Source organism: Macaca nemestrina, chromosome 7, assembly GCF_043159975.1.
Source record: "Macaca nemestrina isolate mMacNem1 chromosome 7, mMacNem.hap1, whole genome shotgun sequence".
In the NCBI taxonomy this organism is placed as follows: Eukaryota; Metazoa; Chordata; class Mammalia; order Primates; family Cercopithecidae; genus Macaca; species Macaca nemestrina.
Genome location: NC_092131.1, coordinates 70,691,247 through 70,708,241, shown reverse-complemented (window position 1 = coordinate 70,708,241; position 16,995 = coordinate 70,691,247). Strand labels below are relative to the sequence as shown.

Here is a 16,995-nt window from a genome sequence, read left to right as displayed (position 1 = left end):
TACTAAGGATTTTGCAGGTGAAAAAGTTTCTGGAGTGGGGAAGATAATCAAGAAAGGACTTTATGTAAGAAGTAATAATTAAAATGGGCCTTGAAGGATTGATGTAGATTTGATAGCATGGCATAGATTTGGTGTTCTAGATGGAGGGAATATTACAATTAGGCAGAATTTATGGCAGATCCTTGGCTAAAGTGAATGTGAAGGAATAAAAGAGAGTTCAATGCCACATTGTGGAAGGCCTTAAATGCCAGCATGAATGGTTTATGCTAATTTAAATATTATCAAATATTTAATACACATCTTTATTTGTACCATGTATAAAAGCATGCATATGTGTATAGTTCCAACTCTCAAGGAGCTCATAGTTTAAAAAGGAATATAAGTATTAATGTATTTTAATAGTATTAATCATTTAAATATAAATATTAATATAAATATTGAAACAAATAGCAATAGCAAAAAAAGAACTCCATAAAGAAAATGAGAAGATATGCCTAAAGTTGTCTCAAGTTTTCCAGCTTCTAGAAGCTATCCATGTTCCTTGGCTTGTGGGCCCCTTTCATCTTCAAGGTCAGCAATGGCCAGTTTAATCTTTCCTACACTGCTATCTCTCTGGTTCTTATTCTTTGCCTCCCTCTTCCACTTAAAAGGATACTTGTGACTACGTTGGGCTTACCCAGATAATCCAGGATAGTCTTCATCTCAAGGTCACCTGATTAGCAACTTTAATTCCACCTGTAACCTTAATTCTCCTCTTTTCATATAACCTAACATATTCACAGGTTCTGGGGAATAGGATGTGGCCTCTTTGGGAGACATTCTGCCTATTATGCCCCAAATAAGAACTCCTCCCAGATTACATGTGGGCATGAGACCACAGGTAGGATCAAGTAACAACATCTGGTTGGAGTGAGGGATTGGGAAACAAGGCATTTCCTAAAACACCTTAGTTTAAAAGGCTTTTTTACTAGGCTGTTTTATCCCATAAACATAGTGCCTCAAGGCTATGGGCTTTCAAAGGCCTGCAACAATGCGGGGGAGTCAAATGTAAGTTAAAAACTAACCAAACCCAGTATTTCTGCAACAAAATGTAAATATTTACAATTAGTGAGATAAAGGAAGACCATAAATAGCTTTACATCAGTTTACCTAGGTTTAACATGAATTGATTTCAGTGCCAAAAATTTTTTTAAAGTTCTTTTTTGTTTTCAGAAATGTTGGGGTTTTTGTATTGTGAATAAAGGATTATTAACCTATAATTTTAATGACTTTATTAAAAATCAAATCTGACATAATCTTTAATAATACCCATAATACACATGAAAAGACAAGTTGACTTCTCCCAATTTAGTGAATGACATATTTTCATAATAGGCCATCCATGATCAGTAGTCCAAACGTTTCCTAAAAGCATGGAACTAATTTATACACCCACCCAAAATGTGAGAGATTTCTAGTAATTTCACATTGTAGCCAGTATATCCTACTATTGTTAGTCATTGTAATTTTACCTCTTCAATTGTGGATGAAGTGACAGCATATTGGGATTTAAATCTTATGTCCCGGAAAACTAGTGATGTTGAGCATGTGTATCATGTTTGTCAGCCATGTAGATGTCTTCCCTTGTGAAATATCTCTTCATGTCTTTTCTTTCATTACTTCGAATATTCCATCTTACTGCCCCTGGCCTCCATGGTTTCTTATAAGAAATTCACTGTTAATCTTATGGAGAATCCCTTTTAAATAATGAATCATTTATCTTTCACTGCTTCAAGGTTTCTTCTTTGTTTTTGCTGATATAGAAGCACAATTACATGTTTATGCCTCTATATCTTAGTATTTAGTGTTTTGAAAAAGCCAAAGTGATACAATACTTTGGAGGGTATAAATTTAGGCAGACACCAAATCCAAGTAAACAGGCAGAGGTCTGGATTCAAGATTAAGCCAAGTACTAGGAAACAAGCACAGAATGGAACTCAGGCTAGTTGACTAAGAATAGTGTCTTAAAAATGCACTTGCAAAACAGGCAGAAGAACCTTGCTGAATCATTGCTAGATCCAGTAGAGATTTTTTTTCCTCTACCTTACCTGCATGTGTGTAAATGGATAAATGCTTGGAAGCTTGTGCCACCCCTGCCCCCAAAATAGAATAGGCTTCTTTGGGAGTTAGTTATTGCAGTAGAGAGAAATCCTCATCATCATTATTCCTTAAAAATAGATTATATACTATTACTAATATTTCTGAGAATGGTAATACTACTTTTTTGCCAGGTGTCTGTAAAGTTGAGGGAAACACCACAGATGACCTTTTGTCATTAAATGGACTAACATCCAAAAACTATATATGTGCCTCCAAGAAAGGCTTGGATGGCATCTTAAACTGTGTGAGTTATGTTTAAAAAAGTAATTCTTATACCAATTTATTTAAATCAAATTAGGTAATATAATTCATTGATAAAAATTAGCACAGATTTTTTTTAAAGCACCAAATTTTGCCTAGTATTTATAACATAGCAGTTAAAAGGAGAAACTTGGGCCATAATTCCTGAGTTCAAACCCTTGTTCCACCATTGATTAACTGGCTGACAAGTAAGTGATGTAACATTTTCCTCATCTTTATAATAGAATAGTAATAGTAGCTACTATACAACATCTTGTGAGAAATGATATATGAATATAGAATGCACTTAGAATAGTGTCTGGCATGTCTTCCTATTTTGCTGTGTCTATGTATAACTGTATATTGTTAGGACTTGAAAGAAGACCAGAATTTGCCCCCTCATTAACAGACAATCTGCGTAGTTAATAATCTCTCTCTTATTTTCCTCTCTTCTGAAATGGTAGAAATAGCATTTATTCATTCAATGAAAGTATTCAAGCTCCTACTATCTCAAATTAGATAATATAGTACAAGTCTTATACATCACACATCACTATACATATTTAAAGTATTATAAATTCTGGTATTGGTGTTCATGATAAAGAGAATCCAACCTAAACTATACTTAATAAAAAATATCCATTAAAATCAAGTCTTTAAAATGTATTCTGTTTTCACAAGTGATCACTGAAATCCTATGACACATAGTAAAAGGGGATTCTTGAGGAATACAACATTTTGTATACAGTCATGCGTTACTTACAGTGGGGATCCACTGTATGTATCCTTAGGTGATTTCATATACTAACCTAGGTAGTATAGCCTACTACAAACCTAGGTAGTATAGCCTACCTAGGTTATGTGGTGTAGCCTATTGCTCCTGGGCTACAAACCTGTACAACATATTCAGCTGTGCCACAACAGCAAGTATTTATGTATCTAAACATATCTATACATAGAAAAAGTACAGTAAAAATATAGTGTTATATTTTTATGGAACTCTAGTCATATATGTGGTCCGTTGTTGACCAAAGCGTTATTATTCTGTATGTGACTGTACTAATTTTGTTGGGAAGGAAAATTACATGATCTGTGACAAAGAACAAGAAAACTCTCCTACTTACCTTGGTCAACAAAGACTTTCTGGTGAAGATAGAATCATGAGGAAGACTGTAAACAGCAAGACCTCTCAGGGACTTGGACATCTTTCATTATGTGTAAAGGTTTTCATGGTACCAGCCAGATCTACACTAGATTTTATTTTCTTTACTTGTTTTGCAGCACGTCTCCTGCTTCTTCATCTGCTGAGTGATCCAGCTAGTTCACTTATTAAAGCATTTACTATGTCCCAGGCACTGTTGTGTTTTACAGATTTTAACTTAGTTCTTCCTAACATCAGCCCTCTAAGATATAAAGTGCAGTTACTCCACTTTGTAGGTGAGGAAATTGAGGCATATGAAGATTTGCTAACTTGCCAAGATAGGACAGTTTGTAAGTGGTGAAGCCAGGATGTGACCCCAGCCTTTCTGGTTCCATAGACTATGCTATTAATCACCATGGCTGCCCTGTCTTTCTGGCATATGTCTCTCTCCCCTGCCTTTCTCTCCTCCATGGCTTCTGCTCACTGCCCATGAATCAGTTTCTGCCTGTGAATGTTCTGAGTTCTGCTTCCACCACAAACTCTTCTTCTCTCTCTCATCATGTCAGACTATCTCATATATCACTTGACAGTGTATATATGACTACTTTTGACTGAGGAACCTCATTATCTCTGGTCTGATAAACAGAGAGACATGACATCAGGACAAGATAGAACAACCTCTAAGGAATCAGCTGTAGGGAACAATACACTATGGTAATACACAATGGTAAGCAATCCAAGCCTTCCTGTGAAGTGGAGGTTTAATTGAAACCTGGTCATTTTTATCCTTGTGAAAACAGCTTTTAACTTTTTGGGTATCCTTACACAAGTTATTTAGTTATGTTTCTTTTCTACTAGATTCTTAACCTTCTTCTGAGGTTAAAAATTAAAATCCTGGTAGGTCTGTAGTCATGTTCTTTGAACAATCGTCTAACTTGATGTATTGTTTGAAGATATACCATTATATATTTTATGGATGTGTTTAATAGTGCTGGCTCAATCATATATATTTATGGTTACTCTGGAAATAACTCTATTAAAATAACTAACACACATATTAAATTATACGATATTGAAATGTGGTCTTGTATGGTAAAATAAGCAACGTTTTCTGAATACTTGTTAGTTCCAACTTCCTTTCTAACCAGCTATGAAACCTTGCACAATTTCCAAATGTTTCCCTGAACATGTTGTATTAGCAACAATTTCCTCCTCTATAAAACTAAGGTTCTGTATTACCTCTGAGATCCTTTCCAAGTCTAAAATTATTTGCTTCTGTGATTTAATTTGTACTGTATGCTTCTTTATTTAGCAGATATCACACATAACATCAAATGTCTCTGTTCTAAGATAAAAACCAATTTCTATTCATGGTCTTGAAGTTACCAAAATAAGGCTTAACTGTATCAGACTATAACTATTAAAAACACATTTAAACCAAACATAACAAGATCTCAAGGAGAGATAAAAGTGGTTTATCCACAATAGTGGTTAAGAATAGTGCTTAGTGATGTGAACAGTGGAGTCTTTTCTTTGTCATTCTGAGTTACTAAATTAAACTCTAATGAAACAGTGTAGTTCATTTCTGATACAGTGCCAGTACAAATGGCTGTCCTATTTAGATGGCATTAGTCAAGACTGATATCAAGATAGGTAACTATAAGACTAGCTTAACATTACTTAACCAACCCATTTTTCAGTCACGGAAGATATAAAATACACTGTGATTATTCTGTGGACTTTCATTATTGTCATTAACTCTGTTATCAAATCATCGTTTGATTCCATTGTGACACCTGGAATTAAGTAATTTATATATAATGTGTACAGTGGTGTAAAAAGAAAATATGTATTTTGGAACAAACAGGTCTGAATTTCTTTTTGAGTTCACTAGCTCTGTTATAATTAGAAATTACTTAAGCTTTATAAACCTATGTTTTATATCTTGCAAAATAGGGATAATAGGAACTACCTCATAGGTTGGTTATGAGAATAGACTATAGTAATGTATTTTAAACACTTGAAAGAATGCCTAACTCATAGTAGGTGGTCAAAAAGTGGCATTGATTTGTAGTTAAGCATGGATGCTTTAAAGTGATATCATTATAGACAGAAAGTTTGGGAGTTTTTTAATAAAGTATATGTTTATTTATAGATAACTTTATACATCTATATGTAGATATATAGATGTATAAAGTGTAAATACACACTTACCACAGGACTCAGCAATTTCACTCTTAGGTATTTACCCAAGAGAAACAAAGTTATATTTCCACGGAAATGACCTATATATAGATATTTACAGCAGCTTTATTAGTAATTGCCAAAGAACTAGAAATCAGCCAAATGTCTAACAGGTAAGTGGATATACAGTTTGTGAGACATTCATACAATTGAATACTACTCAGTGATATAAAAGAATAAACTACCAATACATGAAATAATGTGGATGAATCTCAAAAAATTATGTTTAGGTAAAAGAAGCTAGACTCAAAAGACTGCATACTGTATGATTCCATTTATATGACTTTCCTAAAAAGGAAAAACTATAGGGACAAAAATCACATCACTGATTGCCAGAGGCTGGGTGTGAAAAGAAGGCATTGACTCCAGTGTTGCACAAGGACCATTTGGGGGTAACAAGAATATTCTGTGTCAAGCCTGGATAACTTTGTCAAAATTTACAGAACTATGTAGTGAAAATGGGTAAATCTTTACCTTGTACAAATTATGACTCAATAAGTCTGATATTGAAAAGTCCATGTGTGTACTTACTTGCATATATGTTTACTTTGATAAAATTTTACTTAAAATATGACTGTAAGAAGAAAAAGTGTTATACTTGTGTAAAATGTTTATACTATAGTAAAAGTATAAACTATTCTTGTAAATAATGAACCCAAATTCATAAAAGTGTTTTTCTTTGGAGCTAGGAAGGAAGAAAGGGATGTGACTGATGAGTGTGATACGTGGAATGGGGTAGGGATTTTTTTTTTCTTTTTTAGAAACAGGGTCTCACTTTGTTGACCAGGCTGGAGTGCAGTGGTGCGATCCTAGCTCACTGAAGCCTTGAATTCCTGGTCTCAAGCAATCCTCCTGCCTCAGCCTTCTGAGTAGCTGGGACTATAGGTGCATGCCACCACACCCAGCTAATTTTTAAACTTTTTGTAGAGACGATGTCTTGCTATGTTGCCCAGGCTGGTCTCAACCTCCTGGGCTGAAGTAATCCTCCCACCTTAGCTTCCCAAAGCACTGGGAAATGAGACATGAGCTACCATATAGGCATAAGCCACTGTACCTGGCTGAATTTTTTTTTTTTTTTGTGAAGCAAAATAGCAATTTTTGAAAAAAAAAATTAAAGCAAGGTGTGTATAACAGTGTGTATAAAGCGCTGTCAATTTTGTAAATAGGGATAATTTATTTGCAAGTGTCTATATATGCTTATATATGTACAAACTATCTCTGAAAGAAGGTACAACAGACAGATAACTAGTAATCTCAGGAGAAGGGATTTGTAGTACTGAGGGTAGGAGGTGGGAGATTTACTTTATATTGTATATTCGCTTACACTGAGTTTTGTTAGTTTTTGTTTAATGCATGCATTTATTTTTGCAAGTATACACATAAATGAATACATGCAGTTTTTATAAAAGTAATTGTCAGAAATATGGGAATAGGATGCCAGAAAGAAAGACAGGAAAAATATCTTGTTTGTTATTTCCTTGATATTTTTGATATGACATTTATTTTTGACCTATAGTATGATAGGATTATATGATATAAATATCAATCTAGGAAATACTATAGAAGTAAATAGCACATTTAAATTGGTTGAATATTTCAACAGTGCATGCAACAGATACCCAACTCAAACTAGCCTAAGTCACCCTCCAACTTACCCCCCGACAAAGGATTTTATCTATCCTGGAAGTCCAGGAAGCAGATCTGGATCTGTTTTCTGGCATACGTGAATCCAAGAGTAGAAATGATATCGTCAGGACTCGATTTTCTTCTGGGGCTAGTGGGATGCAGTACTTCAATTAGACAACCTGGATCTTATACCTGAGGTGATGGGGGATGAAATTCACTCTAGCCACAGAGACTGAACAAGATCACTGTAGCATAGGGTAAAGTATTTCCCAAAAAAGAAATGCTGCCAGATAAGCATATATGTGATAAAGTAAGGATATTGTAAAGCCAGAAAGTTTATAGTAGCTTTGAACATAATCACTAGGGCCTAGGAAGAAAATTAGATGCTGGGAATTAAGAAATTGAGTGAACTGTTATAAAACAACACCAAGTCTTCATAGTCAACTAAATGTGGGAGGAGAAAGTGAAATTTTCAATAATACCTTAAGCATGGGAATTTAAACTTATCACAGTCCCATTTTCATTATGAAAAATTCTAGGCCGGGCGCGGTGGCTCAAGCCTGTAATCCCAGCACTTTGGGAGGCCGAAACGGGTGGATCACGAGGTCAGGAGATCAAGACCATCCTGGCTAACACGGTGAAACCGTGAAACCCCGTCTCTACTAAAAAATACAAAAAACTAGCCGGGCGAGGTGGCGGGCGCCTGTAGTCCCAGCTACTCGGGAGGCTGAGGCAGGAGAACGGCGTGAACCCGGGAGGCGGAGCTTGCAGTGAGCTGAGATCGGCCACTGCACTCCAGCCTGGGCCACAGAGCGAGACTCCGTCTCAAAAAAAAAAAAAAAAAAGACAAAAAAAGAAAAAGAAAAATTCTAGGCAAAAACTACATTTTAGTGTTTTCCTACAATAATTTTTGTTTTGTTGGTTGGTTTTGGTTTTGGTTTCTGTGCACAGGTACCAAGTAAAAGACTTCAAAACAATCATTTTATTTCAGCATTTGTATATATGTAGCACTGGCACATATTTATTTAGTAAAATCTATATTACCTGTTCAGTATTTGATATTCCTTAAATGCACGTTTGAAGTCTGAAGTTTTTAAAGTTGAATGTGATATGTGTGATTCTTTTTGACCTGCCATTAGTCACAGTGGGTATCTGTGTCTTCCAAGTTACCATTTTAATCACATTTTATGGTATACTGAAAATTGGAAAAGCTTTCATTCTTTGACATTAAGAATCAGCCATCTATTTTTACTTTAGATGCTTTTCCCTAATTTTTTAGAATGTTTTATCTCTAATTATGGACTATGGCATGTTAAAGCAAGCTTTCAAACATCTTAAATTTAGCTATAAGGTAACACTTGGATAGAATTTACCAGTTCAGAGAACAAATTAATCTTAATGCTAAAACTTATATGCAAAGGTCCGAACTGCTGCATGTTTTTAAAATTATCTATTATTAAAATAGAAAAGTGGCACTCTGTAAAGTTCACTTTTATTATGTTGATTAATTTTCCTATAATCAGGATTTTACAATTTTTCATATGACTTCTTACACAATAAAACAATTCCAGTGAAATTATGTGAATTCAGCAAAATTCTGAACCTGTGGCTCCAAACTTCTATTACTTTTTAATTGTTGGTGGTTTTCCTACTTTGTGAGGTTTGTGACAACAATTTGCTCTGCGTTACCTTTCAAACACCACTTAAAGCAAAGTGAAAGATAACCATTTTATGAAAATTTAACTTTGAATAAACAATACTAAAATCTGACTTACCAGTGCCAGATTTTCAGTTATGTTGAAAACTGTTTTTGGTGTTGTTTGAAATCCAATGGGAATGATGGTGGGAGCGTGGCAAATTCTTTTTAAATTACTATGTTGAACCTCATTGAAAAAAACTGATTACCTGTTCTTTAAAACTGAAATATTATAGCAGGATGGAACAATAATTCTCCTTTAATAAAGTATCACTAGCATTTAGGGTTGCTGCCATTCTCCCCTTTCAGAATTTGTTTTTTTCCCACAGAGAAGGAATTGAAAAGGTTAAGTCATAACTGTAAGAATCAGTTTGTAGCCTGCTGTATTTTTTTCACATTCAGTATGAAAGATGGCTTGACAACATATTTAGAATTTTCTGAGTTTTACTGTTAATAAAGTTAAAAGAAAATCTAGTATGATCAGGCAGTGGAGCCACATTAAATTTGTATGTGAAACACACATTGTACTTATCTCTACTGTAGATATTGCTCTGAAACCCATGTTCCACTTTCTGAATTCTCTGTATAAAGTTAAACATTGCAGAAGGGCATATATCTGATGATACAGATAAATAAGGTTGAAGTTTAGTAATGAGCAAGGTTGCTAAATTTAATATGTTCAAGTTTTTAGTATTTGTATTATTAATGCCTTTAGACTATTTTCTGGTAACTTATGAGACTCTACTGAAAACATTCATAGGTTTGGTTTTTTTTAACTGTCAGTAATTTAAGACTACTGTTCTTACTGTAGTACTCTATTTTATCACACTAAAATGAATACTGAATTTCTTAAAATATTAATTGCTTGCAGGCAAAGTTGTTATCTATGCAACAAGCCAGAGAAACTGCAGTTCAACAGTACAAAAAACTGGAAGAGGAAATCCAGACCCTTCGAGTTTACTACAGGTAAAATTCTTTTCAGCCTGGGGTTAAGTAAATATTGTTAGTTTGGGAAATGTTTCTACCTGATTTTACAATAGTGAATAAGGAAATACCTCAATGAAATTAAATATTATGCACTTAAAGCATTTTTATAACTAAAAAAAGATTCAGGCTTACAATATTTCTTATTCTACCTCTTCTCTTTCCTATATTTGGTCAAGTTTAAATTTCTACTCTCGTCATAACTATGAAATTTACATAATCCATTACCATGTGTCTAAATGAAGCCTGGATAGCTGTTGAGCTATTTGTCCATCTAAATGCCACCTCTAAAACAATTGTAAATGTAAAATATACATATATTTATATTTATATGTATAAATGTAATATATATTTAAATATATATTTTTTAAAAAGCACATGCATAGTAATAATCTTTCATGTATTTTAATATGACAGAGTTATTAATTTATGTTACAGGAGTATTCACAACTACTCCTGTAACATTAATAAGGTAGGTATTTTTTAATGAAAATGAATAGAAATGTCAGAATGTATCTCTTATAGTAATGGTAAACTTTTGTTTCAGGTTTGTATGTGAGAAACAGAGAAAAGATTGTGTATTGGGTTATGTGTAAAACATATATTCTTACAGTGGATCATGGTAGAAAACATTGAAAAAACACACCAATGTACAATGCTATGTATATTCTTTCATTACTAAGTTTAAAAAAATCCTCAAGTCTGAAATGTAGAAATTCACTAAGGGGGCTGTTAAATTTTTGAAAGATTTTTGTTTTAATTTGGACCTTTTCTGAGAATAAAGTTAAAATGCATAAAATACAATTAAATCAAAATGTTTAATTGAAATACAGTTAAGAAAATATTGTGTCATGATATATCATGATATACATGCATCATTATTAATGGATAAAATAACTAGATCTAGCAGTAAGTCCATTAACAACTTTAATTTCAAGCCAGTGATGACTGTAAGTGGTATTTTTGGATAACTGCAAATGCTGAAATGTGACATGAAAATACCAGTGATTTCTATGGGTGCAAACTCTCAAGAACCACTGATAGTACTACTGCAATTTCTTGCTCATGTTCATAATTGTAGGAAATACTGTAGTTCCATGAGAGTTGGTGAAAATAAAGGTGTAATTCTTTCCCATCCCCAGGTTAAGCCCTCCTGCTTTGGAGCAATGTTAGTAACATCTGTAGTAGTTGGCTATTGTTATGAGTTGAATTATGCCCCCCAAAAGGGTTATGCTGATGTCCTAACCCCTGCTATCTCAGAATGTGATTTTATTTTGAAATAGGGTTTGTACAGAGGTAATCAAGTTAAAATAAAGTCAGTAGGGTGGGCTGTAGTCCACTACTACTGGTGTCCCTATAAAAAGGGGAAATTTTGGACACAGAGACAGACATGCACAGAGGGAAGACAATCTGAAGACACATGGGGAGAAGACTGCCATGTATCTACAAGCCAGGCAATTGCTGGCAAACACCAATTGCTGGCAAACACCAAACACTAGAAGAGGCAAGGAAGGACTCTCCTTTACAGTTGTCAGAAAGAACATAGCCCAGCTGACACCTGATTCCAGACTTCTGTAGTTTCCAGAACTATGTGACATTAAATATCTGTTGTTTTAACAGTACCACCCAGTTTGTGGTACTTTGTTATGGCTGTCCTTGGAAACGAATGCAGTTATCAAACATCAAGTATGTTTGGTTGGTCACTGACTGTTGGGAATCATTTGCTTTTGCAATTAGAATTAGTATCTATAAGTGGGCATACAGGTAAGCAAAACCCTGATGATGAATGAATACGTACTACCAACCTACTTTATTTTGGACTATAAAATGAATATTACACTCTTTCGCCTGTCTTTTACCCAATGACTCTCAACTGTAGCTGCTATTAGAATAATCTGATGGTCTCTAAAAATTCTGACGCTTAGCCCACTGCATGCTGATTACATCAGTGTCTTTTTAAAGCTCTCTAGAAAATTCCCGTGTGCAGCCAAGTTTGAGAGCTGATGTTCTACATGCATATTTCAGTTAGCTCCATTAAATTAAGGTCTCTTATTGGTAAAGTAATAAAGAGGCAGATATTAAACCAGTTATTAACACATGAATACCATATGATTTGTGCCCTGACCATGGACATTGCAATGTGGTAAGTAGTAGATTCACCCTATTGATGGAGAGGATTTTTATGGAACATTCTCCAGTAGCATTTATGGGACAGGACAGTGGGTGCTCTGTTGATGAAGTGACAGTGTCAGAGAATTCCGAGAGGTATATGATAATGTTGCATGAACTGACATTACTTCCTAACAAGCAAACCTTGATGCCAGTTCCTGAAGCTCCTTCTCTGCCAAATTGTGAAAGATGATTGAATCATTTTTGAAAGTCATAAGGCTAAAATTCTTGTTTTTCAAATACTCTTTAAAATCTACATGAGTCTAGTAGGATTATATGATCTCTTCTAAATAGAGGTTGGTAATTATTGGTTCAAAGATATGCTTCACAACTACTTTTCTCACTGCTACTTAAAAAATATTTCTGGTGATGTAATAAAGCCACTGGGATTTGCAATTAGACAGCCATGCCATGTGTGGTCGTGTATAAATGAACCTCACCAAACTCCTTTCCTTTCTTTAAAATGAGAGTAATAGTACCTACTTATAGGGTTGTTTTAAGTGTGTTCAGCTCTGAGCACAATGTTTGGTTTATTGTTATTGATCAACCAGTGTTAAGATATATTTCTTTTTAAAACAAAAGATCAGTGAGGTAGGAGTAGAACCAAAAAATATATCACTGAAACTAGAGAAGATTTCCCAAAGGAAAAAAGAGTCAAATGTTACTAAGTGGTTAACTCTGATAAGGACCAAAGGTATCCTTTACATTGGAAATTCAGTGGCCATTAGTGACTTCCACAGAGTAGTTTAGTCAATAGAGTATTATATATAGACATCAGTTTTCTGTGAATTGAAGAGTAATTAGGAGGTAAAGAAGCATAGCAATTTGGACAATAGAGCAGTCCTTGAAGAAACTTGAGTAAGAAAGGTGGTTGTGATAATTGAGAAGAGAGGAAACGTAGGTTAAGGATTTTTGTTTTTGAAAAATAGCAAATACTTGAGTATATTTATGGCTAATTTGAAGAAGCCAAAAGAAAGAATTCTTATAGAGCAGGATTCCAGAGGAAGTAGGAAGAGTTGGAATTTAGAATATCTGCAGAAAAGTTCACCTTGAAAAAGAAGCTGGCCAAATTGTGATCAGAGACAGGAGTAAAGGAGTTAAGAATAGCTGTATTACTAAATTTGAGGCCACAATTAGTATTAGCCACCCCCCCCCCCACCTCCTGCATAAAGTAGGCGTCAGTGTTGGCTTCTGAACATGAGAGGTTGGGCAGATCACCTGAGGTCAGGAATTCGAGACCACCCTGGCCAACATGGCGAAACCCTGTCTCTACTAAAAATACAAAAAATTATCCAGGCGTAGGGGCGGATGCCTGTAATCCCAGCTACTCAGGAGGCTGAGGTAGGAGAATCGCTTGAACCTGGGAGGTGGAGGTTGCAGTGAGTCAAGATTGCACCATTGCACTCCAGCCTGGGCAACAAGAGTGAAACTCTGTCTCAAAATACACACACACACACACACACACACACACACACACACACACAAATATATATATATATATAATTCAAGAGCTGAAGAGACAGGAGGTTGAAATCAGAAAGCGGAATGTTACTATTTAAGTGAAATGCTTAAATGAAGTGAAGCACTCAGTTCTGAGCATGATGCAAAAACAGATAAATCCTACCTATTGAATGAAGAGTGGCATATCACTAGATATATCATAAGAGACCTGCACAATGTGTGATGCATGGAAGAATGTTTGGTATCCACTCAAAAATGTAAGGGAAGTTGCATCTTCCAGGGAGATTCCATGTTTCCCCTAAAACAAAAAGATACAGAGAACTTTCCTGCTTCGCTGATGGGAATGTAAATTGATGCAGTCACTGTAGCAGACAATTTAGTGGTTCCTCAAAGGTCAAACATAGAATTACCATATGATCTAGCAAGCCCACTCCTAGGTATATACTCAAAAGAATTGAAAGTAAGGACAAGCAGTTACTGTACACCAGTGTTTATGAAAGCATTGTTCATATTAACCAAAAGGTAGAAACCACCCAAGTGTCCCTTGGGTGCAGATGAATAAACAAAATGTGGTATATACAGAGAATGGAATATTATCCAACTATTCATTATTCAAAAACAAATGAAATTCTGATACATGCTGCAACATGGACAAACCTAAAGACATTATGCTAAGTGAAATAAATCAGATAAGAAAGACGAAGATTGTATGATTCCACTTATATGAGGTACTTAAAATAGGCAAATTCACAGAGACAGAAAATAAAATAGAGGTTACCCAGAGTTGAAGAAAGGGAATAGGGAGTTATAAGGGTGGGGAATTATATGATGTACACAGAGTGGGATGATGAAAAGTTGTGGAAATGAATAATGGTGATAATTGTACAATATTGTCAGTGTACTTACTGCCAGTAAGTTGTACAGATAAAATGGTTAAAATAGTAAATTTTATGTTGTCATATTACTACACATTTTTTAAAGGTACAGAGCACACTCTGTGAGGATATACAGAAATTTATTTTAAATGGGATCAGTAAAAGATTCCTGTGATGTACAACTCTAGGAAGGGGGAGGAAATTACCAAAAAACCAAGCTTAAGTTTCCTGCAAGCTGAAAGTCTATTTTAATTTGATTTAAATTAAAGTAAACTGTATTTCTTCCACACCTAGTAAATGATGCTTACTTATCTGTATGTCAAACACAACTAATTCATAGAGATATTAGGTTTCTCTACTAATTTTCTTATGTTATAGAAGAAATGAAAAGGTTCCTTTTTATGTGAAGGAACCTAAAACTAACTCCGTAATTTTCAGATAGATTAAATAGATAGATAGAACTCATAGATAACGGATTATGTGTGGCAAGCAATACTTTCAACTATCCAAATCAGTTTACATTTACATATACATTTATACATGTATGCTGTCAGAGAAAGTTATTTACCAATATTTAAGAAAAAATAAGGGTAGGAAAATATAGGATTAGAACAGGTAGCTAGAGCCAGGAGTGAGTCAGAATACAGCCGGCATGTATACTGTGAAGCAGCAAAAGAGAAAGCTTCAACTCTGACTCTCAACTCTCCAACAGCCAAAACAATGGAGGACGTATGATCAGCTCTTCGTTTTAGGGGCAGATTAAAATATGATGATGGCTTTCCTTCTACCTTTCCTTTGATTTTACTAATTAGTGGCTGGACATGGTGGCTCACGCCTGTAATCCCAGCACTTTGGGAGGATGGCGGATCGCTTGAGTCCAGGAGTTCAAAACCAGCCTGGGCAACATGACCAAACCCTGTCTCTACAAAAAATACAAAAATTAGCAAGGCATGACATGTTCCTGTAATCCCAGCTACTCGGGAGGCTGAGGTGGGAGGATCACTGAGGTGGGAGGATCACTTGATCACAAGAGGCAGAGGTTGCCGTGGGTGGAGATCACACCAGTGTACTCCAGTCTGGGAAACAGAGTGAGACTCTGTCTCCCTAGTTTTTTTCTTCTTTACTAATTAGTGATACTGGCGTTTTTTTTTTTTCCTTCTCTGAGTTTGGTGTAAGAGCTACTGCTGGTAAAAACATTCCATTCCCTTGTATGGAAATAAGGAAAATGGAAATATGGAAATACAGGTTTATGAGTTTCTTTATTCTGTTTGTTTCCTTTGAGTTTTAGAATATTTTGAGTGCTAAGAAAATGAAGCCTTGGCCTTTTGTTTCTTTCAGCAGTTAGGAGGAGTGGCCAGTGAGATGGGAGGGTAGAGATAATAAACTTACCACTGTAGCTGATAGCTCTTTTGCATTAAAACAGAAAAGATAGCAGGAGAGGAATAACAATATCAAGATTTAAAATAAATTCCATATATTATAAAAGTGCTATTATTAAATATTAGTACCTCCTGATTGCTATAGCAAATGCTAAATTCATTTGCAACACCTTCGTTAATCAAATCTAGACAGTTCCATCAAGAAAGAATCTTAAACTTTTAGGGATTAGATTTGTATTTAGTAATGATTTTTTTCCTGTTGTTATAAACCTGTAGTGCTGCATTCCTACGTTCAGGAGACATAATAATAACAAATTCTTTTCTAATTGAGGGAATGCCTGTTTCAATGTTTGCTGATTTTATGGTGCTTCCTTATATTTCCTTTCACTTAAAGAAAGTGTAAATTAAAGTGTTTAGACAAGAATTAGACCTTGTTGTTTGGTGGCAGTAGTATAGGATTTATTATACATATTATAATTAACAACAGTCAGTGTGCTTTACATTTTTGTTATATTTTGTGTGATTCCATGTGTGAATTTGTAATGCCATTCAGAATATGGTAAATTTGACATTTTAGAACATAAATGTTGAAGAGAATGCTTCACTTTTTAAGGTAGTTTGTTTCCTATGATTGAACTAGTATTTTTTGACAATAATTATATGAAATACTTATGTGTTTAACATAGTGAAAAGTGGGATAAACATGAACCCTACTTACTGGGTTTGTAATATACATTTAAAAGTCATAGAAACCATAAAGATAGAGGCCAGATGAAATATACTCAAAAAGAAAGTAAAATTCTTTATTTTTTTCTGTACTACTTTAGTAAATTTTATTCAGTATGGGTCCTGTTCTCTTTATATACTTTTTTTGGTCTGTGTATATACTATCCTTAACAATCAGAAATACTGCTGATTGTCACTAGAATCCGTGAGGTTTTTTATTTTTTTTATGGTAGTGATAGTTTTTTACTGAACCATATGCTTTCTTGGTTGGAACTACGAGTTGGTAAGAAAAGTCACTGGTGATTATAGCATGCA

General features: G+C 34.7%; 1 protein-coding gene across 23 annotated transcripts in view; it reads left to right on the top strand.

Moving 5' to 3' along the window:
- Positions 1-16,995, top strand: part of LOC105478006 (mirror-image polydactyly 1) — a 402,680-nt gene that overhangs the window by 228,215 nt on the left and 157,470 nt on the right. For 20 of the 23 annotated variants that reach the window (XR_011625931.1, XR_011625930.1, XM_011734956.3 and 17 more), the window contains one exon: positions 9,958-10,052. Coding sequence is in view for 21 of the 23 variants with exons in the window: in XM_011734956.3 (XP_011733258.2) it covers positions 9,958-10,052 (95 nt within the window). In the remaining 2 variants the exon portion in view is untranslated. Of the gene's footprint in view, positions 1-9,957; positions 10,053-10,508; positions 10,543-11,353; positions 11,400-11,434; positions 13,682-16,995 lie in introns of those variants that run through there. The other 3 variants (XM_071100289.1, XM_011734961.3, XM_024791586.2) reach the window with 3 other exon arrangements.